Consider the following 27766-nt stretch of genomic DNA (forward strand, 5'->3'; position numbering starts at 1 on the left):
CAGACCCCTGTTTGAAGATCCCATGTCCTCCTAATATAAGGACCCTCGAGCAGGTGTCAGTGGACACTAGGCCAGGGGCCCGGCAGATACAGGCCTAAACTCTGGATGTCAGTTCTCTGGCATCAGGGTCAGAGGAGATGGACAAACCCCAAGGTACGGAAACGAGGCTGCATCCTCCCCTCACCCTGGCAACTTCCAGAGTTGGGCTGGATGGGGCTGAAGCGGTATATTTCACAGAGCCATGGGGTCTCCAGGAAATCTTCAGATTGCCCTCTGCCCATCTGTCACACGGGGCAACTGTCTCTGACCTCTCCTGAACCTGCGGGGCAGTCCTGGGTGTCAGGTGGCTCCAGAGGAGAAGGGAATTTGTAAACTGGAGGTGGAGGGTGGCAGCGGGCTGGGGGGGTGAAGGACCAGGGCGAGGAAGAGGCATGCCTGGAACCTGACACAAGCCATATTTGATTTGCATGACAGTCTCCAAGTGGAATGCAAGGTGGGCTGTCCTCTGTGGCCATCTCAGGCCTTGTAGGGCCACCAAGTCCCTCCCAGGGTGCTGAGAAGGAGTCCCCCCACCAGTCAGCCTCCGAGCCAACTCTGACATCCTCAAGTTCTGCAAGGGGCAGAGGACCTTCCAGGGAGGGGCCAAGAGAAGTGAGGGAAAGGAGATGGTGGTAGGGCATCCTCAAATAGGGTTAGGTCTGGCTACCCAGTCGTTAGTACTGAGTCCTCATCTGATGCTAAGAAAACATAAATAATTTTGTCAACATCCATCCACACTGCCCAGGGCCAGCAGGAAACAGCCCAGGAAACAGTTTTGAGTGTGACTGGTGGGTGTGACCTTTCGGTGTCCAACCACCAGGCAGGGAGGTGATCCTCAGAGTCTTGTGGTCGCTTTGAGGTTCACTTTCCCGAAGGGAAGTAAAGGGATTTGTCTCCATTGGGTACCAGACCACCATTGCGTTGACCTTGGACGCTGGGTAGGGACAGGGTAGGTAGGAAGGAGCCTGGAATATCTCGAGCTCCCCACCCCCATCTCCACCCTCCCGTGTCCGCAGCTGGCAGCTCCGGAAGCAAAGAAGGATGTGCAAAATGTGGAGGGCCGCAAGGTAGGCAGGCGCCCAGCGCGCCTGCGCGGGAGCCTCACTTGCAGGTGAAGACCTCGGTGCGCTCGCTGCACGTGTTGCACTTGACGAAGCAACACCAGTGGAATTTGCAGTTGCACTGCCACACCTTGGTGTACTGGTGCGTGTTGTAGCCGCGGCCGCAGCACATGGTGTCACAGCCGTCGGCACCCGGCGAGGTGCGGTTGCAAAGGCGGCCCTGCGTGCCTACGCTGCCCGTGGCCGCGTCCTCCTCGCAGTAGTTGGGCGACTTCTCGATGTACACCAGGTCCGTCTCCATAGGCTTCTGATAGCTGCGCAGCTGCTTGATGCGCAGGAAGGTGGGCTGGCGCAGGCGGCTGGCTCGCACCACCTCCACCTGCACGGCTGCGTTGTACTTCTCCTTGAGTAGGTGGCCCACCTCGCGGAACTTGGGCAGGGTGGTCCAGCAGGTTTTGGTAGTACATGAGCCCGACACTCCGTGACACTTACATTCCAGCTTCATGCGGTCCTCCAGAACCTACAGGAGACGGAGAAGCAGCTCAGCAGGGAATGAAAGAGGCTGGGTGCCATTCAGAATTCCCCAGCTAAGAATGGGGATCCCGTGTGCGTGCTCTGGAGAGGGTGGTGTATTTGATTAGACTTGGTTAGATCCAGCCCTAATGAGGAAATGGCACCGGGGCCACTTGAGGGGCAGCAGGTAGGAACGCTGTGCTGGGAGAGGCCCGGCAACGGCGGGTGATTAATAAGCACAGGCCTCTATATCTGTCTCCCTGCGACCGCCCTCATGCCTGGTGCAGGGCCTGGCATGCAGTCAGAGCTTAACAGCCAGCTGCTTAATGACAGCCTGGCGTGCCAGTGATGGAGGGAACTGGGAGGGTGAGGGCACGGGTCAGCGAGGCCCAGTCGTGCCATCCTCTGGGAAGCCGACAGCCAGGCCTAGCCGGTTGTTGTTCTTTCTCCCAGCGGCATGAGGGCCCGGGATGGGTGCAACCCTGTGTTTTCCTTGGGCCTCCCTCTCACCCGGGAAGGCCAGTTCCCAGAGCCAGCCCTGACCCCAGGTACTCATTTACCCAGATCGAAAGAGCCCTGCCAGCCGGCCTGATGAAAGATGGGGACTCACTGTTAGCTGCCGCCCTGTGGCTGCCGAGGGGCTATTTGTCAGCTGTCCCTACTTCACTGGCTTCACCTCCACAGCCTGGGACTTCCGGCATTTGGCCTCTAGTTCCACCTTAGGCTGGAACCCACTGTCAAGGGCACCTCTTGTCAGCCCCCAGCTCTGCTCTAGACAAGAAGCCTTCGAGAGTGAATGAGTGAATGAATGAGTGAGTGAATGAATGAAACAAGAGTGAAAGGAAGACCTCCCACAGAGACTGCCTCTGCCTCAGCACCTTCCCTGGACCTCACAGAGGACCTCTGGAGCACATGGTCCAGTGTAAGAAACAGAGAGAGCTGGTAGTGGTGGCCCCGACCTTTAATCCCAGCCCTCAGGAGGCAGAGGCAGGTGGAGCTCTGAGTTCGAGGTTAGCCTGATCGACAGATTAAGTTCTAGGATAGCCAGGGCTTTACAGAGAAACCCTGTCTGAAAAAAGGGAGAGGGAGAGAGAGAGAGAGAGAGAGAGAGAGAGAGAGAGAGAGAGAGATGAGGAGAGAGAGAGAGAGAGAGAAACAGTTTAACTCCCAGGAAGCTCACAACTCTGCAGGGATAATGGTACCTGGGGTGGGGGGGTGGGGGGGTCCCAGAGAAGGTGATGTTTATGATGGACATTGACGACTGGGTAGGAGCTCACTGAGCATTCCAGAGCCTCCCAAGACACAACAGTGCCACTGAGCATTCAGGGGAAGATAGGGCTGTGTGCTCCTCATTGCTTGGAGGACCCTGGGTGGGTATCCCCATTACTGCTTTCCAATTAAGTGAATGATGGCCTGTGGCAAGGCCTAGAGAAGCTGGGCAGAAACTGGGGGAGCTGAGCTAGGACTGGCCCAGGTTTTCTATGGAGGGAAGCGGGAGTAGCGGGAGTAGGTGGAACAGAGTAGGACCAGACTGATCTCAGGCATACTTGGTACCTGTTCCCTGCATCCCTCATTCCTCATCCAACATGGTGACTCTCCTGCCTCTGATTCTGCTTTACTTGGCTATGTTCCCTTCTAGTCTTCTCCGAGCTTGCTAAGTCCTCTCCTCTGACCACCTGTTTAGCCGCTAGCTGGGTCTCAGGCAGGAGCAGCCGGTCACTCAGGGGCTGGCCGAGAACTCTCCTCCAATGGCTGAGACCAGTGGGGGACCATGTTGGGGCCAAGCAATCTAGTAGTCAGCTACCAGTGTCCCTGCTGGACACCCCTCACCCAGGCCATAGCTCCTGAGCCCCATCGGGGATCTACAACCTGCTGCTCTGTTCTACTCCCGCCTGCCTGAGGACATCAGATCCTGTGCAGCCCTGTTGGTGGCAAGGGCAGATGAAGTTGATTGGGCAGGTGTTTGCAGAGTGAGGGGCCGAATCCTCGCTTGGCTGGGTCCCCTGAGCTGGAGCCTCGCCGGGAAGTGATCACAGGATTCAAGAATGTGCCGTTTCCTTCTCCAGAGCCCTCGCCATGAGAGCGACAGCAGTTGTGGCGCCAGGGACAGCCAGGAACTTGGGGCACTGAGACCAGCCCAGGCGCCCAGGAGACACCTGGAGGTTGCAGAAGGGGCCTCCTGCCTGAGGGGCTGGGCTGAGGCTGACTGCTCGGCAGGCCTGGATCCCTCCACAACACACAGGAGTGTGGTGTCAGCTGTACCCAGGGAAGGGCTGACATCGGGGAGCCAGGGTTTTGGAGCAGAACTCTTTAAGGCCAGGCTAAGGGAGTCACCAGGCTGAGGACCAAAGTCTTTCAGGAGCGATTGCACAGCCCAGGGGAGTCTGGGATTCTTCTATCCCAGCAAGACGAGCCTGGGTGGGTGGGGAAGGTGCCTCACATTCAGTCTGGGAGCAGCTGAGGCCTGGACCCAGGAGTGGCTGTGAGTCTCGATGGCCTCAGAGCAGCAGCCACACTCTGGGCTCACCATGGGTTTCCTTCCCAGATGCGTACAACTGGAATAAGCCTGCCCAGCACCACTGTCAGGAACCCTTGGTCAGGACACACTCTGAGGTCAGCTGATAGGGTGCCAGGCCTGATGGGTATCAGTGAGAGGACCCCAGTGCTAGCCTGAGCACAACACCTGACCCTCCCACACAAACAGCCCTGACTGTCACCCTGTCTGGACAGAGGAAAGAAACCATAGATTCCACCCTGTCAGGCGGCCATTCCATCCACCCATTGCCCTGGGTCCACACTGTCACGGGGCCCACATGGGCAAAACCATTGACCAGGCTCCTTCACATCTAAGTATCTTTGAGATCAGTCTTTCTGTCCAGACACCAGGGGGCATCTCTCTTTAATGACCAGCACAGCCCCTGGTGTGTCTGGGGAGGTAAAGTAGGGCCGGGTTGGTGCCCATAACAAGCTAGGATCTGAGCTTGGTTCATCTCACCCCAACCCATCCAGGACACCGGCCTTTAGTTCATGCAGCCTGTGGTGAATGGGGAGTGAGATGGTTGGAGGCTGCTGCCCATGACTCGGATCACAGGAAATCTCAGAAGTGACCTCACTGGGATGAGACAAAGGTAAAACAGAACTGTGTCCATCTGGAACAGGGTGGCCCACAAGACACTGAGTGCCCTCATATGTGACAGAAGAGAAAACATCCTCAGAGAGGCCACACAGTCAGGAGCAGGGGCTAGAACAACACAGACACAAACCAACAAACGCTGGGGGCTCTAGAAACTGATCAAAGAAAGTGGGACCCGGCTCCTCCATACTCTATACCTCCAGATCCTTTGGAGAGGGCATGCATGGTCCCGTCAGGTTTCAGGGGTAGAATAGTTGGAGGACATGTGTCTATCCTGTTAATGCTGTGAGTCTGAGGGACTCTGGGACATCTGTCTGATGGCCTGGGGTAGGTTCAGACCCAGATCTGGATCAGTGTGGCAACCTCAGGCCCTCAGCCCTCCACCACAGCTAATTCTAGCACTGAGCTGCTTAGAGGAGAAGGCCCACGTGCAGCCACCAGCTAGCTGGCTTTAAGAGTTTCAGGCCGGGGCTGGGGACTTAGCTCAGTGGTAGGCGCTTACCTAGGAAGCGCAAGGCCCTGGGTTCGGTCCCCAGCTCCAAAAAAAAAAAAAAAAAAAAAAAAAAAAAAAAGTTTCAGGCCAAAGTGTCCTCACAGCTTTAAGAGGTGGAGCTACTAAAGGGGCAGCAGAGGAGGCTGGCACAGCGTCCAGCATCTATTGTGCAGACAGGGGGAGGCAAAGGTTGAGCAGAGGGATAGGGTCAACTCCCACACAACTGAGGACAGAGCTGGCATGTGGACTGTGACCTCTAGTTGACGTTTGTTTTCGGAGGAGACGGTGTCTTGCTGTATAGCCCTGGCCGGCCTGGGGCTTACTATGTAGATCAGGCTGGTCTCAAAATCCCAGAGATCTTCCTGACTCTGCCTATTGGATGCTGGGATTAAACACACACACACACACACACACACACACACACACACACACACACACACACACCCCGCTGTGTCTGGGTCTTTCTCTTTCTGAGACAGGGTTTTGTCGTGTAGCTCAGGTTAGCCTAAAACTCACAATCTATGCCAGCCTCAGTAAATGCCCTGCCATGCCTGGGTACCACTGGCCTTTAACAGTCTTCTCCTGTGGCTCCCAGCCACCCTCCACCTATCCTGCTCTCCCGTGGTCTGCTTCTCAGTTTCATTCATGGTACTGCTTTCCTTTAAACCCCTAGGATGGTGTCTGGGACGTTTGTGATCCCTTATCCATCCCCTCAGCCGACACCTCCCAAAACTCACCTCTGATCCTTAATTTTGGTCCCTAGTTCCATTGTCAACTTCTATCTTTCCATAGCCCCAGGGGCCATTCCTACCTTAACTCCCTTACACCTCTTTACCAGATCAATCCCAGACCCAAATTGGAGATAACCCTAGCTGGTCTTCAATGGTCTTTTGTCTGGAATCCTTGCCCCAGTGAACAGTGGCCAGAACTCAGGCCGGGAGGGACTACTTGGCCAACTCTGAAATGCCTTGCCCTGGGGCTCACTGTTCTTATCTGTAAACTGGGAACAGTGAAATTGTCCTTCCAAGAGGAAAAAAAAATCTGTTAAGAAAGAAGCCACGGAAGAGGCTCAAAGGGCTCCTATGAGGGTCCAGCCTTGCCTGTTCTCCATGTTGGCGGTTTCCTTTTTAGCATCCCTGGCAGATGGGCCTGAACCATGTGCTATGAATTGGTCCTTGTCTGGAGATGTGGGGTTCTCTGGGAACCCATTGGAGGCCATGCGACCATTCAGTCCTTACCTCTTTGTCATCATAATCTAACTGCCCCTGTTGGAGACACCCCATATCAACCTTCCTCCTCAAGCTTCCTCGGACCTGACTCATCCACCCCTCCTGCTCCCATTGGCTGGAATTGCTTGTAGCCATTCCCTAGGACCAGCCTGCTTGTCCTTCAAGAACCTTCTCCTATAGCACTTCCTCCAGGAAGCCCCTGTGCCTTCCCTGGACTCCTAGGCTCTCTATACCCTTAGGTGATTCCAGACCCCCTAGTCAGTTGGATTCCTCTCTACTGCCTGACCCGGAAAAAAGGAAGGCAGAGTGTTAACAGAATAAATGAATATACCCTGAGGTGGAGAGACTCATCAACACTTCTTTGTCTGAAAAGGCAGCTCATTCACGAAGCCCCTAGGCCCTGCAGGCATGGGTGCTGCCCCTAGAGAGAAGGAGCCAGATCCAGCCTGCGTTCTGCTCGGCTGGCTGCCCTATCTCGGGCCATCTTGCCGCCGCCTTGCAGCCGCTCCTCCTAGCTCAGTATCTGGGGCCTTCATCTCCCTGTGGTGGCTGGGCTCACCCTGACTTCTTCCCTAGTGTGTCCTGGCCTGATTTTCCTCCATTATAGCCCTCACGCTATCCCACCGAAACGCAAACCTGGCTTATTCTGCAAGCGTCCCCAGCTGACTGCACCTGCCCATCTTGAGATAATCTTTCTTTTTCTGTCCTTGGCTGTCTGAGTGTTTGTTTCTTTTGTTTTGTTGTTGTTGTTGTTGTTGTTGTTGTTGTTGTTCTTACTCTTGATTAGTGTTCAGAACCAGGGATGTGGGCTATTTTGGCCCGGTGCCTTGATCCACCTGCAGGTCCCCAGCCAGGCCCAAGTCATGCTGTACATAGAAACGGGTCTTACATGTCCAAACCTGAGGTGTTAGGCCTGTACAAAGGTCAGAAAGACTACCTGGGGCTGCAGAGAGATACAGAGACGACACAAAGAGGATCCGGTCCATGGTAAGCAGATACTAATGTCTCTAATGCCCGCATGGCTCCACGCCCGCCAGACCCCCATCCCAGCCATCGCCGCCATGCCCCCGTGCTACCTTTCTGCCTGCCTCATTGTTGTGAAGGTTCATGAGGCGCCTGGCATTCTTTTTGATCTCACGAGCATCCACGAAGCGCCGGGAAAAGTCAATGCCGTAGCGGACGTCTGCCGAGCAGCCCCCCCACTTCCAGCCTTCTGCCTGGTTGTAGTAGCCTTGCTTCTCGCGGTCACAGCCACAGTTGCTCAGATTGCCCTGGCTGCAGGCTGCCGTGACAGCGTGTGCCACTCCTGCCGCGGTGATGGCGTACGTGAAGGCAGCCTCTCGACTCCCTGTGGAGAGAGACAACAGGTATGGGTGCTGAAGCCTTCGAGTTCTGAGCCAAGGGGTCACCGGGGATGTAGTCCACCTGCTGTGTGACCCTAGGCTCAGCGCTTGCCCTCTCTGAGCTCGAGGCTCAATAAAGTGGGGCTGATGAGCCCCACCCTGACGGATAGAGTAAGGGTATTTGGCCACCATTTGTGCATGCTGTGACCTTCAGCTCATACCACTGTTCTCTGCTGTCCCCTGTTCCCAAGGGAGAGGTCATCTGTGTTCTGGACAGAGGTGGTATTCTGGGCCATGAGGAAGTACAGAGTCTCTGCCCTTGTCGGAACCCCTCACAGCTCAGAAGTGCGTCTCTCTCTCTCTCTCTCTCTCTCTCTCTCTCTCTCTCTCTCTCTCCCCCCCCCCCTCTCTCTCTCTCTCTCTCCTCATTTCTAGTCCATTTCAGGCCTTGGGCTCCCAGGTCTCCCCTTCCATCCAACCTCTGGGCTGCAGCCATCCATCACTACCTGGTTCTTTCTAAGTGTGGTCTAGACAGGGCATCCCTTCACCCCAGCGTCTTCACTGGCTCTCCCCCGCTGCAGAGACAAGCCTATGACCCACAGAGCTGGAAAGGGAAGCCACCCTCCCATCCCATCCCTGCTGACACCTGCCTGGCTTCCTCAGTCCTCTCTCTATCCTCTGTCAGGGATGATGACTCAAGCTTTCTGGGCGTGGCTCACAGCCCTGTAGATGTACTGGTCTTTGGGGTACGATTCCTTCCCTCTTAAGACCTGGCCCCAATGCCTCCTCTTCTAAGTAGGCTTCTCAGGATAAAGCCCTCACTGCTCCCATGAGGACCCTGTCTACCAGCTTAGCTCTACGGGGGGCTCCCTGGATCCTTGTAGGTCTGAAGGCCTCTAAAGTGGGTGAGATCTGCTGTTTTCTTATCTTCCACAGCTCCAGGCTGGGTCCTGCAAGCCTTCCAACTCAGACTCATTTCCCTCCCTGTTCACCCTGTTTCCTTCAGGACTCTACTCATGGCAGTGTCTGGTTGCTCAACAGACTCATGAAGGCCACCCCAGGAACCTAGGGTAAGCACCAGTGGGGTGTCTCACCACCATCTCATCTATGGACAGCAGGGCCTATGGTCAGATATGGCTAAGGTAGTGGAAAACAAAGTGCAGCCTTATCAAGGCCTCATGCCAGCACCTGCCTGTCCCAGCCTGTCCTGGGTACCTGGCTGCAGGCCCTACTATCTGAGGCTATGTCCGCTGTGACCCACCACTATGGAATAATGGGTCAGAGTCAAGCCAGGTCCATAAACCACGTCAAGAACCACCTCTATGCCTGGCCTACCTATCTACCCACCAAGTAGCTGGGAAGTGCCACAAAGTATCTTCCTTCCCAGAGGGAGATCATGAGGGGACCCTCTTCCCTCAGATGAGAACAATTGTCTCAGGCCTATAGTAGTCTCCACTTTACCCTGTTGCTCTGCTAGACCACCCTCACCCCCACCCCCACCCGCAGAATGTCAGAATACATTCCCAGGGTCTGTGGGCTCTGGGCTCCATCTATCACACGGAGACAATGGAGACAGTCCCGAAGCCCAATGGACTCTGCACAGTCCTGTGTGGCCAGCATTGTTCTCAGAGGACCAGAGCTACCTTTTCCCAGTACTGGTAGAGGCTGGCCAGGAGCCCTGGACAGAACAAAGACTGGGCAGGTGCAGGAATCCATGTCCCTGGGTCTAAATCAGGTCACCAAGACCCTTAGGGAGGCTGGTCAGCTGTTGAGGATAGCAGTAGCCATTCCAGGGAGGAGTTCTGTAAGTTCTCTGTGGAGCATAGGACTTGGGACCCCAGCGGACATCCTAACCTGTTCCTGTGGGCTGGAGTATAGGCCGACGCCTGGTGTGTGCTGAGGTAGTGTGTGGAGGCTTGGGCTGTATTAGGGAACTGGGCAGTTCTGTAGGTGATACGAGCAGGACTGTGAGGTGTGGTGTGCATGCTGCGCTGCGGGGGTGTGCACAGCTTTCTAAGGAGAGCAGTGGCTGGCAAGACACCACAAGACCCAGACACAGCAGAGTTCACCATGACTACACGGGAGACAGGATTCTGAACCCGTCAAAAGCAGCCCAGTGTCCTCATCGTGGCTAGCACTCCTACACTTCCACCGCCATGCATCCAGCTCCTTTCCGACCATCCTCTGTTCTTACAGAATTCTTATGACGATGAGATGAGGCAAGCTTTACTCCCAGTTTCCAGAGGAGACCGAGGCATGGGGAGCGTATAACCTGGGCATTAATGACTGAGGTGGGATTTGAACCTGGCTATGGTGCAAAGCCTAGAAAGGCTGGTAAGGGGGCAGCTGCTGATCCCTGAATAAGGGGTTTATGGAGGCCAACCTGATTTCCTAGTGAGCACAGGTCACGAGCACCAGTGCAGGGGTCTAGAAAATTCAAGTGATCATGCAATTCTGCAACACAGACAGACAGCTGCAGGTGTCATTTACCACCACCTAGGCCAAGGCAGCCACCAGACACTGTTCGATCTCTTTCAGTCTGACCAAGAAACCTATCTTGAAGCCCCAGGCAAGCAGACAGGTGTCCTGGCTGGCAGGTGTGTTCCAGGACAACCCAAGGCGTCCCGCATGTGTCCCTCTTAGGCCTCAGCCTTCACCTGCTTCTGCCTCTACTTGCTCTGACTCAGCAGTTACTCATTAGGCTGCCTCGCCTGCTAGGGCCCTTTTTTTATTTGGTTTTAATGAGCCAAGCCCTCTGTCTGTTGCCATAGAGACAGGGAAAGGGGACCAAGAGGTAAGTGGTAGTTTGTGGAAAAGAACACCCATGTGAGGTCAAACAAGAGGTCTGAGTGTGGGTCATGGGCTGAGGGGTCCCTGCAACTAGCAAGTGTTCTCTTGAACAAGCCCTGGATGCTGGCTCAGTAGGCTTGGTAACTCGCCCCTGGCTATAGCATGCCCAGGTGTTGAGTGTGGAGGGAGGAGTGAGTCTAGGCTTCCACCATCCCTCCTGGAGCCTTGGCTGGGGCTAACCTAAGACTTTAGCCTGCTCCCTCCAGGAGAAAACAAGCAAGAACTGACTCACAGTTTATCCTTTTCAGATGCAGACAGCCCGAGCTCAAGGACCTACTTCAACAACCATTGATGGCTCCCAAGATCTCTCAGATGGATTCTAGGGCCCTGCCCTGGTCCCCAAAGTCTGACAACTTATCCTCTCGCACCATGAGCTGCAGCTTAACATGGCCAGGGTGACTGGTGGCTCATCTGTGGATAGGAACTTTACATAAAGAGAGGAACCCACAGCTCCCTGCCTCCTGTCTGACAGCAGTGGCAATTCTGCCTTTGGTGACTGTCAGTGTCCCCATGTCAAAGGCTCTGGATGCATCTGGGACGATAGCCCTGTCCCAGAGGTGTATCCTGGGGGCAGCTTCCTCAGGGCAACCTTCTGGTCAGTTTTCTCCTGCATCCTACATCCAAGGTCCTCTCCCATGTCCTCAGGCATGGGCGGATCTGGTTATCTTATTTTATCATATCTTTCCAACATGCCTAAGAATGGGTCATTTTAATTGGACACATTTCCCAGATAGGAAGACTGAGCCTCCTGCTGGTAAACAGTTTGCTCCAGACAGTGGCTGCTGCCTGGGCTCAGGTGGTTTGTTCTCCGTGACTTGATGGCGAGGAGAGGGACCAAGTGAATGAGGCCAGCATGCAAGGTTTGGGTAGCCACCAGCTGCCCTGAGAGGATGCCCAACTCACAGACACCTAGGGGTCCTTCAGGATCAGAGACTCTTCCCACCCAGGTCTGCACCGCTAAGCCCTGGAGCCCCCAGACCTCCCTAGAAAACACTACAGGTGGGTGAGGAGACTTACAGTGGCCACCCCTTATTTCTGGTTTTCCAGAGTCCTCGGATGGGTTTCTAAATCTTGATGGTCCTTGGAGGACTAGGATGGGATAGATCTTCCCAATCCCCTCACCCCCACAGCCCCCTGCCTACAGCATTTGGATACATCAAAGCAAGCACCATTAGCTGAGGGGCTCCGCCAATAAATGGTAAAGTAGAGAGAGCCTGCAGAAAGGCTTGGAGCAGCAAAGGCAGAGAAAACACTGGACTTGAAGTTGCTCCAGGCTGGGGTGGGATGGGCAAACCACAACCCATCTAGAAGCCCACGTCCCCATTGGCCCTGTAGAAACAGAATGCTCCCCTGGTCCCTTGGTCTGGAGCTGGCTCTGGGAGCGAACAGAACCAGCGTCATTACCCCTATCAATAAGAGGGAGAGGAGGTCTAAAGCGAGTGGAAGAACCTCAGGATGGCCAGGCACTTCTCTGGGTCCAGTCCTCTGTAGACCATCACCATGTGAGTGATGCACAACTGTAGAACAGAGGCTGGCCCAGCCACAGGAGGGATGCCCAGTTCAGTGTGGCCCTTAGGTTATTCAAACTTGCCCTCACTGAGCCCATGCGCCCCCATCCCCCTAAACCGGCACAGGCTGGGCTCATAGACAGTACACATAGCCCCTGCCTGTCACATGCCTGCAGTGAGAGACTAGAGCTGACTCTCAACTGCCTGCTGTCCTCTCACACTGACCCCCGGAGAACCCCACTGGCCAGAGCTAATGGGCCTGCTTGCCAAAGCAGAGGGAAGATGGGGCTGCTGAGGTGGGGGGCTGCCTCAGGGCAGAGCTGAGGCTAAGCCTACCCTAGACCTATCACTCAAACTACCTGCCTCTTCCTGGCATCTACATAGGCCACACACTATTTTTAGAATGCTATAAAAGCCAGAATAGAGTTCACAATGACCCCATGGGCTACACTGAGGAGGCCATGCTACAAAAGCCCTTGGCTGTCTGTCTCTCAGAAGGGTTCTGGAAAGGGCCTTGAGCACCAAGACTGAGGCCTGGAGGAGGACAGCATACTGCCCAATACTCAGGACATGGTGGAGCCCGGCCTCACAGGCCAAAGTCACTGAAGTCAGAGGTCAAAGGTCTGGAGTTACCCAGGGCCTAGAGTCCTTCTAGAAGTCCAGATCCTAAAATTGGCTACTTGGATAATGCCGGCCCAGCCAAGGGGCCTTCCTGTGTCTCTGTGGCCACACATAGACCTCCAGACAGATTTCCCTAAGGTTCATACCCACATATGTTACACACACAGGGTCTCTGTGGTATGCACATGCTTAAGCAACCCCATATGGTGTGTGTGTGCGTCATGTGTCCACACACATGTATTTGGGTATGCACGATATTCTGTTTGAACTCAGCACTTGGGAGTGTGTGCGAAGGTGGGTGCTGTGTGACCCCTGTGTGACCTTGCTCCTCCTCTTTAAGAGCAACACTGTCTTCAAGTCATTAATAAAAAAAAGCAACCAACCAATTAAAAACAGGCAAAGAAGGGGTAGTAGGCATGGCCCAGTGGCAGAGTCCTTGCCTAGCATGCAAGGAGCCTCAGGTTTCATTCCCAGGACTGGGATATGAAAAGGGGGGGGGTGGCATCGGAGAGGGGAGTGTGTGGACAAAGACTCTAAGAGACGTTTCTCAAAGAGAAACGGCCAAGAGACCATTAGAAGATGCTTAGTGCCCAGTGTCATTAGCAAATCTAAATCACAGGGAGATGCAGCTCATACCCATCAGAGTGGTGGCAATCAAAGTCCTCTACTATCACAGGCTGGTGAGGGCCTGAAGCTTCCCTTATGTCTGGCTTTCCAGAGTCCTCGGATGGAACTCACTCTGTAGACTAGGCTGGCTTCAAAGTCACAGAGATCCACCTGCCTCTACCTAAGTGCTGGGATGAAAAATGTGTTCCACTTTGCCTGGCTTCACACAGACAGACAGAACGAAAGAGAGAGAGAGAGAGAGAGAGAGAGAGAGAGAGAGAGAGAGAGAGAGGGGAAGGAAGGAAGGAAGGAAGGAAGGAAGGAAGGAAGGAAGGAAGGAAGGAAAGGAAATGTGGTATACCCATATAGCGGATTGTTACTTAGTCCTGGTCCCTGAAAATGTGGTGTGTGGTGAACGAAGCCAGACACGAAGGCCCCACATTGCAGGCTCCCATTTGTAGGAGTATCTACGGTTAGCTAGTCCACAGAGAGGAATTGGACTGGCGTTGCCAGGGTCAGGAAGATGGGGCATAGCAACTCGAGGCACAGAGTTTCTTCCAGGGCTAAGAAAATGTCTATGATCAATAGTGATGGTGGCCACGCTGCAGAGACTCCAGAGCTGTCTGTGCAACATCCACAGAGCTGCTTGACTGGCCACAGCCTGTTACAGAGGCGCCGCATTTGATGGTCTGAAGGGTTCCACACACCGGTCTTCATAGATCCTCAGTTCTCCATAAAGACTTGAAGCTGAGACTATGCCAAGTCGGTGACTAGCCCGAGGGCACACGTCATGTGATCCACTAAGCTGGAGTCTGACTAAGGAACACCTGAATCTCACTGCCCCTGAGGCCTAAGTGCCAAACTGGAAACCTCTACACCCCACCTCCTGCCTCAGACCAGGGACCTCATACTCTGAGGTCAGTCCAACATCTCTCCACCACAGACTATGTCACAGTCTATGTGTCCCACACCACCAAGCCCAGCCCTGCCCCTGGCCAGACCACCTAGAGTCCTGAAGAGACATCTAAGATCCCCCATCTTTCAGAAGGCTAAGCATGGGGGCGGGGGATGCTGACCCAGGGCAGACATGTTAGGAAGGACTCCAAGCTGTGAAGCAGAGGGCAGCAGTTGGATTGTGCAGGGGTCAGCTGGAGGGCAGTGGAGGGAGTGGGGCGAGACAGGCAGGATATGAAGCTGGAGAGAAGTCCTAAATGGTAGGACAAGCAAAGGCCTGAGGAACTGTGCTTCAGGCGGGTGGACCATCAGTGCCACAGTCCTGAGGAGAAATGAACCGAGCACCCTAAGTTTATCCTAGGAAAGAGGTGACAGTTCTTGGGGGCTCCATACTATTGTTCTTGGAAGAGAGTCAGGAAGAAATAAGGCTTTCTTCTGAGAAGACAGGCCATCCTTGGAGGTGTGGCTCTGATCTAAGCTGAAGGGAACCCTCTGGGCAACTGTAGGGGTTTGGAGGTAGCAAGGAGAGGCAGGTGCAAGGGTGCCTGTAGGTGAGTCAGTGGGATCAGCAGCGGGTGAGAGGGACAGAAGATTCCAGAAGGAATCTATGTGGTATAGGAGCCTCTGGTGGAGGACATCACCAAGGGGGAGAAGAACCTTGGGGACTCAAAGGAAACCTTACCTGTGAGTACATAAGGGGTCTGAAGGCAGGAGGGGAAGAGCCTAGGACAGGCTTAGTCCCAACAGAGCCCTGCTGTACCCACAAACAACACCACCAAAGCCAGCCTCAGACACAACTGGGTCTGGGCTATGTGACCCTGGCCAGACCTTTACTCTTTGGCCTCTGCGTTCCTGAGTGCAATGGGTTTCCTTTAGAATCTCCTTCAACAGAGTAGCACTACTCTTCTGAACTTTCTGGAAAGATTCCTAGGCAGGCAGTACGGAGGCACATGAGACAGTGGAACTGAGCAGTGGGACATAGCTGGCCATCTCCCTGCTCAGCTAAGATCCCGTCTCCCACCCCAGCCTGCCAGGTCTCCAGTATCCTCATAAGTCTAGAACTGAGCAGGGAATATACTGTCTCCAATAGATCGATCTATAACTGAGAAATTGAGACTTTCAGAGATAAGGATGTCCCTGGACCTGTGGTAGCTAGCTCCTGATGTCCCCGGCCATCATCCAGGGGGACCTCGGTCTGGACAGAGCTCTGAGGGGCTACTGGGCACAGAAGTTGGGAAGGAAAGGCTAGGGAGTCAGAGCAGTGTCCCGTATGTCCCTTATGGCTGTCCATACCCCAGCCTGGCCACTCAGCCCCAGTGTGGATTCAGTCCCCATGGTCTAGGTGCAAATCCTGCCTAAGTGGATCTCACACCTGCACCCTAGCACACAGAGTCTCGGGCTAGGGACATCTGTGTGCAGCAGGGGTTGAGGTGGGCCAGCACAGATACCACGGACACTGAGGCAATCTCCAGGCTCTGCCCAGTACAGGTCAGGCAAGCTGCCTTGTTTCTGTGCTTACTTCTGCCCCAGTAAAATGTGGTGGCACCAAACGCCCCTTGAAGAGGCCTCTGATAAAGTAACGCAGGGGAGGTGTCACACGTGCCAGGGCTTGAGAATCAGGTGACATACTGTATGGGCTGCGGATACCATCCCTGTCAGAGCGGGTCTGACCCTGGACCTGCATAGGTGCTGTGAATCCCATGTGTGAGCAAGGAATATGCATGTGCACGTGTGTGTGTGTGTGTGTGTGTGTGTGTGTGTGCGTGTTTGTGAGACTTGTATGTGCATGCACACACACGCACACACACAGGCACATATGCATACACACAGGCACATACACACACACACATATCCACACATATATTAAGCTCATGAGCATGCATACATGTATATACTTATGTGTGAGTCTGTGAGTGTGTTTGTACATACATACATCTGTGAGCACATACAGATGTAGTTGTATAGATACATGATTGTGTATGTGTGAGTGTGTGCGTGTGAATGTGTGTGTGTGTGTGTGTGTGTGTGTTTCTATGTGCCTATCTGTCCTTCTCTATCTCTCTGTGTCCCTCTGTCCCCTCTGGCTCCCACCCCACCCGGCCCCACCCGGCTTGGCTGAGTCAGTGTCTCCACTCTAAGCTCCTCGCTGCCGTTGTCATAAACAGAGCACCAGGGAAAGACCTGCCAGGTCCAAACATGCAGGCCCGCCCGCGCCCCAGGCTTTTGTTCCGACCCAGGGTGGCCCGCACATGCTGCTGTGCAGCCCTGTAGATAGTGCCCCAAGTGGGGGCACTGGGCCCAGAGGACAAGATCTGGCTACCTGACAAGGGGACAGAAGGTCAGAGTCCTGGGGTCTGCATCTCTTTGGATCCTGTAGAGATACTGAGGGAAGATAGGAGGACCCCGGACAGCCATAGCCTCTCATCCATGGTGCCCTGGGATAGGGTTAGCTACCCTCCATTTCTCCCTCCCTCAGGGCTGCAACAAAATCACCACTGAGAGAAGTGGGGGTTTAGCCTCAGCCCCTTCTGGCACAGGAGGGAAAACTGAGGCCCCAAGGACACAAGGCTGTACTCAAGGTCATCTGGGTGAGCTAGACCACTGGCCCAGGAAAGATCTACCCTTTCCAGGCCTCACCCTGACTATACTGACAGAGGCCTAACAACAAGGTGAAAATTCCAGCTCTGGACAAGTTCCAGGTCGCCTCTGAGGGGCTGAAGGATGACCCAATTCACCACACCCAGCTGCTTGAGGCTGCAGAGGTCGAAGACAGTGACAGCGAGGTCCTCTGGGAGCAGCTCTCTCGTCTGTGAGCTGCCTTTCCAAGGAGGGGTGGAGTCCAGGCAGTAGCCTGGGGTCTCATCACATCCCAGGACAGCAACTGACTTCCAAGCTCCTGATAGTCTCTAGAGTCCTGGACACTGGGACCTGGACAACGGTTCTTCTGCCTTGGCTGGCCCTGGTGACAGGATCTACAGGACCATGATATGAGATGCTCAGACCAAGTCTGAAAACCTCAGGGTTAGGGTCTCTTTAGCACTATTGCCATCTTCCTGCCTACCCATCCCAGTTCACTTGGGGTGCCCCGGGCAGAACCCTAGCAAGCTGAATGGCTACGGGGATTAATAATGGCAACTATCCCTCACACCGTCCTGATGCGTCTTATATGACTGTCTATTCAGTGGATGCACACCTGTTAGCAGAGACCTACAGCCATGGAGAAGTTAGGGCAGCCAGTGTCCTTCTGAGGACAATGCCCCCCTGCCCCACAGGGGCCTGCTTGCAAGCCCTGGTAGAGCAGCAAGGACACGTGACGAGGAGCCACCCTCCTTCCCCAAAGGCCCTTGATTCTCAGATGACCTAAAACCCATCAATCGCCCACTCCCCGGGGGGCCTCAGCTGCCCCTCTGCTGGAACATTTGTGGACTTTGGTTATAGGGATGCTGCCCCCATAACGAAGCTCACTCAGAAAGCCAGCAGGAGTCAGCCTTGGTCTGCTCACGTGAGCTCAGATTAGGGGCAGCCCTTATGCCTGGTCATGTCTGAGAGCAGCACATGATGGGCAGAAGTTTGCATTACAGAGCTGAGGGCTGTGCAAACCATAGGCCAGGCCAGGTTAGTGGGTCAGAGGCTCCCGACTCAGGAGGAACTGGGGTTCATGCGTCCTTAAGGGAAGCTCCTGCCTCCTCAGATTCTCCTGGATGCTCTGACCTCTTTGAATGCTCGGGACGCTCTATCAGTGTCTTTCCCCACCCTCAACTCTCCCTCACCGATCCCCCAGCTTGCCCCACAAACCACCTGCCCTTCAAGAGAAAATACTTTCCGCTTTCTGGCCCAGGGTCTTGGCACATCCTGTTTTCTCGGTCTCCTTCCCTGATCTCCCCTCTGAGGGAGACTTTGCTGAAAGTTCTGGCTTTATTATGGTGACTATTAGCGGCTCCCACACTTACCAAAGAACCCACATTTCTAGTAGACTTCCCTGGACTGCCCAGGTACACTCTCATGCCTCACCTCTGTCCCTCTCCCATCTCAGGGCAGAGCACTTAGGATGTATGCAACCCCAATAGAAGAGACCCGATGGAAGAGCTCTAGGCCACCGCCCTCCCTGGAACCTTGTGGAAACAGAACTGGACAGGCTAGAGTAGAGTGCCAAGCATGGACTATCACAAGAGCAACAGGGAATCTAAAGACTGCCTTGACTTTCTCAAAAGGATGGACTCACTAGCCCTCTCGGTGTGCCAGACAAGGCTGGTGTAGTGGCCATTGTGGGAGCATTGAGCATCCCTTCCCTGGAGATAAACAGGTTCTTGCAAAGGTGTTGGAGAAGTGTAACTTTGCAGGGGGGGGGGGGAGGCTTTGCTGTCTTCAGGAGGTTTCCCTTCAACATTTAAGTTTCAGGACTGATCCAAGGTCACAGGCAAGGCCTAAAGGGGGCTGTCTCACCATCCAGACCATTGCCCCTCTCGGGGACAATCATTAATTGGCCCCGCTTGAGAGGCTGCTCCCATGAGAGCACCCCGGCTGCCTGCCAGCTTGCAGCCCAGCTTCTGGGCATGTCCAGGCATCCAGCAAGCCTCTCAAAGTGGCCAGCTCACAGTACAGCCAGCTTGCTGCTTTTGACTCCCCCGCCACTGAGAAGGGAGAAGGAGCCTTCCCATATAGGCAAAGTCCCTGTGGTTCCTGCCCTTGTTCCATCAGCTTGACCTGTGGCCAGAGCTTCTCTGCTTGAGTACAGCAGGAAGACACGGGAGGCTACAGCAGGGCAGCGAGACCCAGGCTGGGCTCCAGAAAGCCTGCCCATCCCCATCCCCGGGACAGGGAGGGCTAGGGACAACAGGCACAGGCTGACCCAGCTTCAGGGTCTGGGAATAGCCCCTCAGGAGGAAGATAGATAAGCTATGAGGAGGTATAGCAGAGGAGAGAGGCCTCTCAGATTGAGAAACTAAGCTCAGGCAGAGAAGCCAGATGTGGCTGGGGCTCTGGTTAGAGGGAAGTAGGACGAAGTACTCCAGGCTTAGAAATTACTCGTACCTAAGGGCAGTAGAGAACTTCTGCAAAGATCAAACATCACTGGTTTTTGTTGTTGGTCATGAATTAGAAACAGAGTCTCAGGAAGATTTGGTGAGCCAGTATCTGGCAAAGGCCCCTCCCGCAGCATCCTGATTCAGGAGGTGCTGCGGAGTGAGAATCAGATCCTGTGGTGTACTAGCCTGGGTGTCTACCCATAGGACAGAAGGGAAAGGACACAGGGAGGCTGTGGTCTGACCTGCTAAATGGGTCTGTGGGGGATGGGAGGCATTCACAGCTTCCAGGGGAGGAGCGGAGAGAGAAGCAGCCCTGACAGCGATCAAAGGGTAGGGGAGAGGGGTGGAGAGTGGGAATGATGTCAGGTGGTCAGGTGAGTAGGGGGAGAGCCATGAAGAAAAGCCAAGGTATCTGTGGATCCGTGGGACTCAGAACATCAGGGAGCGATAAGCTGCCAGGGTGCTGTGGAAAGGGTCCTGCACGTGTGCCAGGCAGGAGAGCATACCTTCTCCAGGGCCACACAAAAGACAGCAAGAGGCAGAAAGACTCAAGTTGGTGAGACAAGACGGAAGGCAGGGAATGGAGACAACCAGCAGCACATAGGCCGTCAATGACCTAACGAGAAGCTGCGTGGAGGGGACAGCTGTGGGCCAGGTTATCAGGAAGCCTGCCAAGGGCCCCGAAATGTTCTTGAAGGTGGGATGAAGGGCCAAGGGTTTCCCTAGGAGAAGCGTTGGAAGCAGGAATGGTGCTCTCCAGAGTAGGGGCCACTAAGAGTGGGAAGCACTGACTATTAAACAGCCTGGTCCCCCAAGGGAGCAAGGGGCAGGGGGGAGATGCAGGCCCAGCCCCGCCTCAGTGTCTTTCTGGAAGACAGAGCTGTGCTCCTCCTAGCTGCTGGTGGGCCCAAGGCCATTCCCCGAGTGTCAAAAGGGGACACAGTGAGGTGAGGGGACCACTGTGGGGCCAGCATTACCCCTGTTCTCCCAGAGGCCTCCACACATGGCACCTGCAGAAGTGGGTGGGAAGCCACACAAGGCGGGTACCTCTGCCCACTACTGCCCTCCTCCCCACCATCCACCCCCCCCCAGCTGGCACCTGGAGGGAGCGATCTGCGCTTGGGTGGCACAGCCCCGGGGAGGGGGCGGTGCCATGCTTCTGGCTGCACTAGGTGCCACCCACAGGCTGCTCACCGCAAAGGGGCCCTCGGGAGTTTTCCTCTAACACCACCTCCAGCCCCATTCTGGTGTTTGCAGCCCTGCAAAAGCAGGATCTGGACTGAGTCCTGTGGCAGCTGCAGCCCCCTGGTGTCTGGGGGACCATATGACCTGAAGGCTAGGCAGCCAACAAGCCATCTTATCTAGAGCCAACCAGAGTCGTGGTCCCTGACCACGCGTAGCACACGGCATTTGTTGAGCACTTAACTGATTTCTGGTGTTGCATTTGTTGAACACCTACTGATTTCTGGTGCTGAGAGCCAGACAAGAGCCTACTGGCTCCAAGTTCACACTACAAACGGGGAGGCGAAGGCTCCAATAGTCCTGAGGGACACAGCCAAGGTCACACAGCTGGATTCGGATGCAGATACTTTCTGGAAATTTCCTTTAAGCCTCTTCCTAGCCCCGAATAGGGTCCTTCCTCGGCTTCATTCACAAAATGTTCACCACACAGTGCTTCAAGGGCAGGCAGGCACCACCACAAATCGGAAGGGCTGTGCCCTTAGTAGCTGCCCCACCTGACAAGTTCTAGTAGCTGATCACTGTCTTCAAATGGAATCCCATCCCTGTATCACCCAGATCTACCCCTGCACGTGGAACCCTTCCTTCAGGGTCAGAGCCATCATACCGGAGTCTCCTATAGGCTCTGTCTACTGGAATTGCTCACCGAGGAGCAGGTGGCATCTCACGGTCCCCTCTGGGTGAGCTGTAGCTCTCATCTACGTCCAGAGCCCCAAACATTCTCCACGCTTTCCAAAGAGCAGCCACAGAAAGTGGTGCAGGGACCTGGGTACTTGAAGCTACAGAATAGACCAATCTACTGCATCAGATCCCCTTCCTCTGCTCCTGTCCGTGCCCCCAGGCCCCAGCCCAGAGCTAGGACACTCATCCATACACATAGGCTGCATGAGCTGTCTGGCCTGGACTTGGGTTGGCTGGTGGGTGACCCGGCCCAGCCCACAGGCCCAGAGACACCCTTACCTACTCGGAGCTCTTGCCCGAAGACGGTCTTCTCGCCCAGGGCGGAGCAGTTCCAGCGGCCGAATCGGAACTGGTGCTGGCATTCATCGATACCCATCTGCGCCCCCTCCCCGATCACGATGATGGCATCGGGTCGGCTCTGGCAGATGGCTCGCTGCCGTGGGGCCAGGCCAGGAATCTTGTTGCAGATGATGTTGGCTCCCAGGGCCACCACGGATGACAATGCTCTGAGGTGGGGCAGAGAGAAAAAAAAAAGGTGTTGAGAACCCCTCAGGCGGTCTGCTGTCCCCCACTGGCACCAAACACCTCCTCCACTCAGCCCCACCAGCCCTGGAAGTGTTAGAACCACAGACCAGTTCACACCTGCAGAAGCCATGATCCCCAGGCCTGAGTCAGACACATAGATCCTTCCGATCAGACAGCATCCCACCTGGGATCTGACAGGCTTGGCCTAGTTCCCAGCTTCCTTGGAGTGGCACACCCAACTCCCAGACCACTGAACTTCCCTCTCTGCTCCTTCTGAGTCCGAAGGACACTTCCTCCAGTTCCTACCCGTGTGTGACCTGGACAAGACACTCTGAGCCTAAGTTCAGGGAATGGGTCTAGACACCCGCTGCCCCCGGCATGCAAGCGCAGACACACACCTGGAATAGCCCGGCCCCTTCACATCTACATGAGTGGGTACACTGGGAAAAGACAGGAGCTGACACGAGATAAGCACCTACTGTGTGCTGGGCTGGGCTCAGAGACTGTGGTTGCCTTTGTAATGACTCCTGGCAACTCCCAGGGAGGAAACCTCTTGCCAAGTTCACTCTGAGCTTGGAGTATTATCAACATGGTTGTTTGTTTTTGTAATGAGGGGAAATTCGCATAACATAACATTAACCGTTTAAAAATGTACAGCCCCGTGGCCTTTAGCGCACACACACAGTATTGTTGCCTCTGCCTCTATCAAGTAACAAGCTTTTCTCCACATCCCAAAAGGAAACTCTGTACCCACGGGCAGGCACTCCCAGCCCCTCCTCCCCCAGCCCCCGGCAGCCACTAATCTGTCTCTGTTCCCACGGGGCTGCTGCTTGCGCTCGGACAGTCTGTGGAATCTTACAATCCACGTGGTCTTTGGAGCCGAATTCCTTCCACTCAGTGAAACGCTTTCAAAGTTGATTTGAGTCACAGCCTATATCAGGGCCTTGTTCCTTTTAAAGGCTGAATAATATTCCATTTGCACACCAGGCCCTCACTTGCTGATCCACTCCCCATGGACGGACACCTCTCAGCTGTTGGCTATGGAGGCACGCGTGCCCGCCATTGTCTGAGACCCTGTTTTCCATCTTTCAAGCACCCGCTGCTAGGAATGGTCTCCCGGAGGCATGTGGGGGCCTTTGACCTCCTGAGGAATTGAGGAATCGCTAAACCGTTTTCCACAGCCTTTATACTGATCTTTCGGTTCTAGGCAGTCAGAGAAAGATCATTAAGACTGAGGAGTGGAGGGCCAGTCCCCAGGTTAACAGCCAGCGATCAGGCTCAGTTTGTGGAGATCTATCCTTCCATGTACAAAAAGCCCTCAGCTCAATCATTCCTAGTAACGCACAAACCGTATGTGGTGGTGGCTCACGCCTGTAATTGCGGCACGCTGAAAGTGGAGGCAGAAGAATCAGTTTGAGGTCATTCTCAGCTCCTTAAAGTCAGCCTGGGCTATAGTAGATCCAGTCTCAAAAACAACAAAAAAGTCTCTGGGTCTAAAACAACACTACTCTGGTGGTGATGGTATTGGCCTTTAACCCTGGCACTCCGGAGGCACAGAGAGGCAGGTGGGTCTCTGAATTCCAGGACAGTTAAGATTACACAGAGAAACCCTTTCTTTAAAAAAGTTAATAATAATAATAATAATAATAATAATAATATAATAAACAGAGAAAGGTTTGCTTAGCAAGGGAGCAGCAGTGCACAGGAACCACCAGGGGCCCCCAAAGCTGACAGCTAGGCCTGTGGCTGTTCTTTAAGAACTCTGTGTTTTTCCAAGCCACCATACTCCCCAGGCAGCTGGGCAGTCTCCGTGTGGCTAGAGCCCCCAGCATGAGCTGCAGTCCTGTGACACTCAATCTCTGCGGCACGCCCCACCTGCTCTACCTGCTAATCTGGCCAAGACACCCCCTGGGTCTCCCATGACACAATGGGGTAAACACGCCCCAGGCTGGCGTTGAGGAAGGGCATCTGGACGGGTGGGGCTGGGAGCGGGCTGGAATCCGGGGAATCCGGCCCAAAGTAACAGTAGAATCCTCGGAAACCGAGCTGGGGAAACGAGAAGGATGGGAACGCCATGGGGCACTGCCACCGCGGCAAAGCTGTCACTTTGGTACTAGATCTCAAGGGCACTCCTTGTTCCCGAGTTCCTCCAACAGGCTTGGACCTCGTGCCTCAACTGACTTCCCCAGGGGAGCACTCAGACCAACAGGCTAAACTGTGGGGACCTTCAGGGGTGAACAGATCCCAGGATGCACTGAGATCATTGCAGCAACCCCTAGGCCTACGCTCCCACCTACAGATGGCTCCTACAGATATCCACAGCCTGAAACTTTTTGTCATTGTTTTTAAGACTAGGTCTGCTGTAGCCCCTGCTCAGTAGTCATCCACAGCTCCTATTGCCCTGGGGTATTGCCAGAAATATCCCCTGGGGGATTGGCTCCGATGAGCCCTCCCTTCTGTCTTCACTGTCCACCTTGACTGTTCCCATCAATCCTTCTGTTAGCACGCTATCCCTCCTCTACGACTCCATCTGGAAAACTCTGCTCTCCCTTCCAGGTGTGCCCTGGCACCGAGAAGAGGAACAGTGAGCATTTGTTCTGAGAGTCGAATCTCATCCCTCTGTACCCTGCTGATACTGCCTTTATGCCACCTCCAAATGGGTCCTCAAAATACCAAATCCTAGCTGATTTGGGGGCCCAAGAATGGCTGTGTAGGGGAAGGGCCCTCTCCAGCTCCCATAGAATGCATGAGGCACACAAACGACTGCTGGACTTCAGCACCAGACAACAAGACATTTTTGTAAAGGACCTGACATGTTTTCCCCCAGAGACGTGGGAGAAGCAAGCGTCGTGCCCAGTGAGGTACAACCTCACCCATTCTTCCAGGAATGCAAACCTGTGCACGCCCACCAGGACCCCTGTGAACAGAACAGGGAAGCTGTAAAATACCACGTGCGGGTGAGGAGGCAGAGGAGCAGAGTCCTCCCGCACCACAGTCCCTGTGGGCAGCCTTTGGCAGAGAGTTAAAAGTCACACACACAAAGCTGCCCGGAAATTCCATTTCTTGGCATAGATCCAAAAGAATTGAAGACAGGTGTCGAAACAAAACCTTCTGTACAAACGCTCCCAGCAACACTATTCACAGTAGCCAGGGGATGGAAATAACCCAATTCTCCATCGACGGGTGAGTGGCTGAAAACAAAATGTGGTATGCCCATGCCATGGAGTATTATTCAGCCATGAAAAGGAATGAAGCACGCACTCATGGCCCAGTACGGAAAAAGCTCGAAAAGATTATGCCATGAGAAAGAAGACAGACTCGAAATCCCAGATGTTATCTGACTCCATTTAAAAGTGAAAAGCAGAATGGGCAAATCCACACAGAGAGAAGAGAGAGACATGAGGAGGATGGGGCGGAGACTGACTGCTGACTAACAGTGGAATTCCCATCTGAGTGATGGATTCTGTAGGCTTATGTTCCTGTAATGTCACCACTCAATCACACTAACAACAACCACCACCACAGTTCACAGACTCTATACACCTCAATGTAAGGGGTCCATTGGAAGTGGGCTTTCACCTAAAGGGTGGGTGTTGATGCTGCCAAGACGGAGCTTCTACCTCCTCAGCCCAATCTGTACCCACACGCCCTTGCCAGGTTGTGAATCAGAGCCTACAAGAAACATCGCCTAAGTGACTAGGTACGGTCACCAACTTGAGGCTGACAGCCAACTTGTCTTCCTTTGCACTAGAGGGAATTCCACTGACAGTACTCAACACTCCCCTCTGAAACCAGCCCTCTGTGGTGTCTCCCATACCCCAACCCTGCAAGGACTCTGCTCTGCAAGGATGGGGCTGAGAAGTGCTCTAGGGAGCTGGGAGGTGAGTGCTCAGAGGGGGTGGGGGGCTTGGGAGGCCTTCAGTCCCACTCAGTGCCTGCACTGCACTTCCAGAGCTCAGGGATGGAGGCTAAGGTGTGCAGTTGGTAAGACCAGGGAGAGGTGGTGAGGTGGGAGGGGGGGGGGGGTGGGAGGTGGGGGTGGGTGAGGGCAGGCTCAGTCCTCCTTCCTTTTTTTTCAAAGAATTTGTTTTTTAACTTATTATTTATTTAGTGTGTGTATCTATGTGTTTGTGCCACAGCTCATGTGTGGAGATCAGAGGGCAACTTGTGAGAGTCGGTTCTTTCCTTTCACTGGGTGGGCCCTGAAGACCAAACTCAGGCTGTCAGGCTTGGTAGAAACACCATTAATCCATGGAGCCTCCTCTTCTCTCTCTCTCTCTCTCTCTCTCTCTCTCTCTCTCTCTCTCTCTCTCTCTGTCTTTCTCTCTCTCTGTCTCTCTGCCTCTCTCTCTCTGTCTCTCTCTGTCTCTCTCTCTCTCTCTCTCTGTCTCTCTGCTCTCTCTCTCTCTCTCTCTCTCTGTCTCTGTCTTCTGTCTCTCTCTCTGTCTCTCTCTCTCTCTCTCTCTCTCTCTCTCTCTCTCTCTCTCTCTCTCTCTGGCAGGTCTTACTCTGTAACCCAAGCTGACTTGAACTCACTCTACAGGGGTTGTAGGAGAGTGCCACCCTATCACACTAGATCTGTTTGGGGTTTGTTTTGTTGTCCTCAAAACCCAATCTAAATCACTTCCTTGCTGAAAAGCATTCATTCATTCATTCATTCATTCATCCATTCATTCATTCATTCGTTCATTCATCCATCCATCTGGGCTTATGGCATAGAGGTCTAGTTGCAGCTCTCTACACACTAACTCCTAGACATCAACCAATCATTTCCCGAGCTCTTAGAACAGGTTAGACCGTGGACAATCCAAGGCTTTGGGACAGGGGAGTGGATAGAGGCAGAGCCCATGAGTGGGAAACATGGTTAAAAATACTAACAATTCGGCAGTGGTGCCAGCAGAAGACTAGTGGCGTATGGGGCCTTGCTGGGGTTTTTGGCAGTCGGATGACAGTACGCCTGGCACCTTCATCGGGCCACCCTGCAGGTGGGCCCCCGACTGTCATCCCACACTGGGAAAACCCTCTTCCCAGCCAGCAACTGCCTGTTCAGGTGTCCCAGTGACCAGACCGGGGAGGGCCTGCGAACAGTGAAGCCTGGCAGGGGTGAGCGCCTCTGTGGCTGACTTTTTCCGTGGAAAAATTCTGTTCTGGGCTTGTCCCTCAAACTGCTCAGGGGCCCTAGGACGTGGGCAGAAAGCCAGGAACAGTGGGCCACACGGTGAGCCTTCAAACCTTCCTCACCTCTTGCCTGGATCCGAGCTCAGAGGAGCTGTGAACAAGTCAGTCCTCCAGGCTCACACCAGAGGCCAGCGGAGGCCGGGGGCACCCGTGTCTTGTGATGCCCAGCTCTGGGTGTAGACTGGGTGCTGTGACAAGGAGGACTTTCCCAGACAACAAGAAAAACCTTTCTACCTACCAGAAGCTTAATTAAGGGAATGGGGCTGCCTTCGTGGTGAGGGGCTGAAGAAGGGAGTGGAGGGCAGAGGAGATGGTCTCAACCTTGCTGGCACTCCCCAGTGGTAGATATCCAGGCCTTCTGATGCAGTGGCTAGGGCCACAAATTGGGGTGCTGACAAGATCCATGGGAGTCCCAGACGTGCCTCTTCATGGCTGAGCGGGGCGGGCTCAAGCACACTTCTTGGTTCTTTGTGCTCCAGCCTCCTTCTCCTCAGTAAAAGGGGTGTGAGAGCGTCCTGGACATGGCAGAGTTGATGGGGAGAAGACTCGTGTGGCACAGCCATACCACAGCTAGCGCGTGGTAACATTTCACGTGTGGGGCCCACTCTACCCTCCAGGCCTGAGGCTGGGATCACTCTGGTCCTGCATTTACTGGACATACACGCCTGCTGTACTCCTGGCTCCAACACTCCCCCTGGGACCAAGATGGTGCCATGCCTATAGTGGAACTCTGAACTAGTGAGTTCCCATTGCTGTCTCCTTGCCAACC

At 54.4% G+C, this 27766-nt stretch overlaps 1 protein-coding gene across 2 annotated transcripts in view; it reads right to left on the reverse strand.

Annotated features, from left to right (window-relative positions):
- Positions 1–495: 495 nt before the first annotated feature.
- The window catches only part of Wnt7b (Wnt family member 7B), a 43247-nt gene continuing 15976 nt past the window's right edge, over positions 496–27766 (reverse strand). For both annotated transcript variants that reach the window (XM_032919039.1, XM_032919031.1), the window contains exons 2-4: positions 21574–21800; positions 7545–7816; positions 496–1620 (exon numbers count right to left, since the gene is read on the reverse strand). In XM_032919039.1, coding sequence (XP_032774930.1) covers positions 1141–1620; positions 7545–7816; positions 21574–21800 — 979 coding nt within the window. In that variant the 3' untranslated portion in view covers positions 496–1140. The remainder of the gene's footprint in view (positions 1621–7544; positions 7817–21573; positions 21801–27766) is intronic.

This window comes from Rattus rattus, chromosome 1 (assembly GCF_011064425.1).
Source record: "Rattus rattus isolate New Zealand chromosome 1, Rrattus_CSIRO_v1, whole genome shotgun sequence".
NCBI lineage: Eukaryota > Metazoa > Chordata > Mammalia > Rodentia > Muridae > Rattus > Rattus rattus.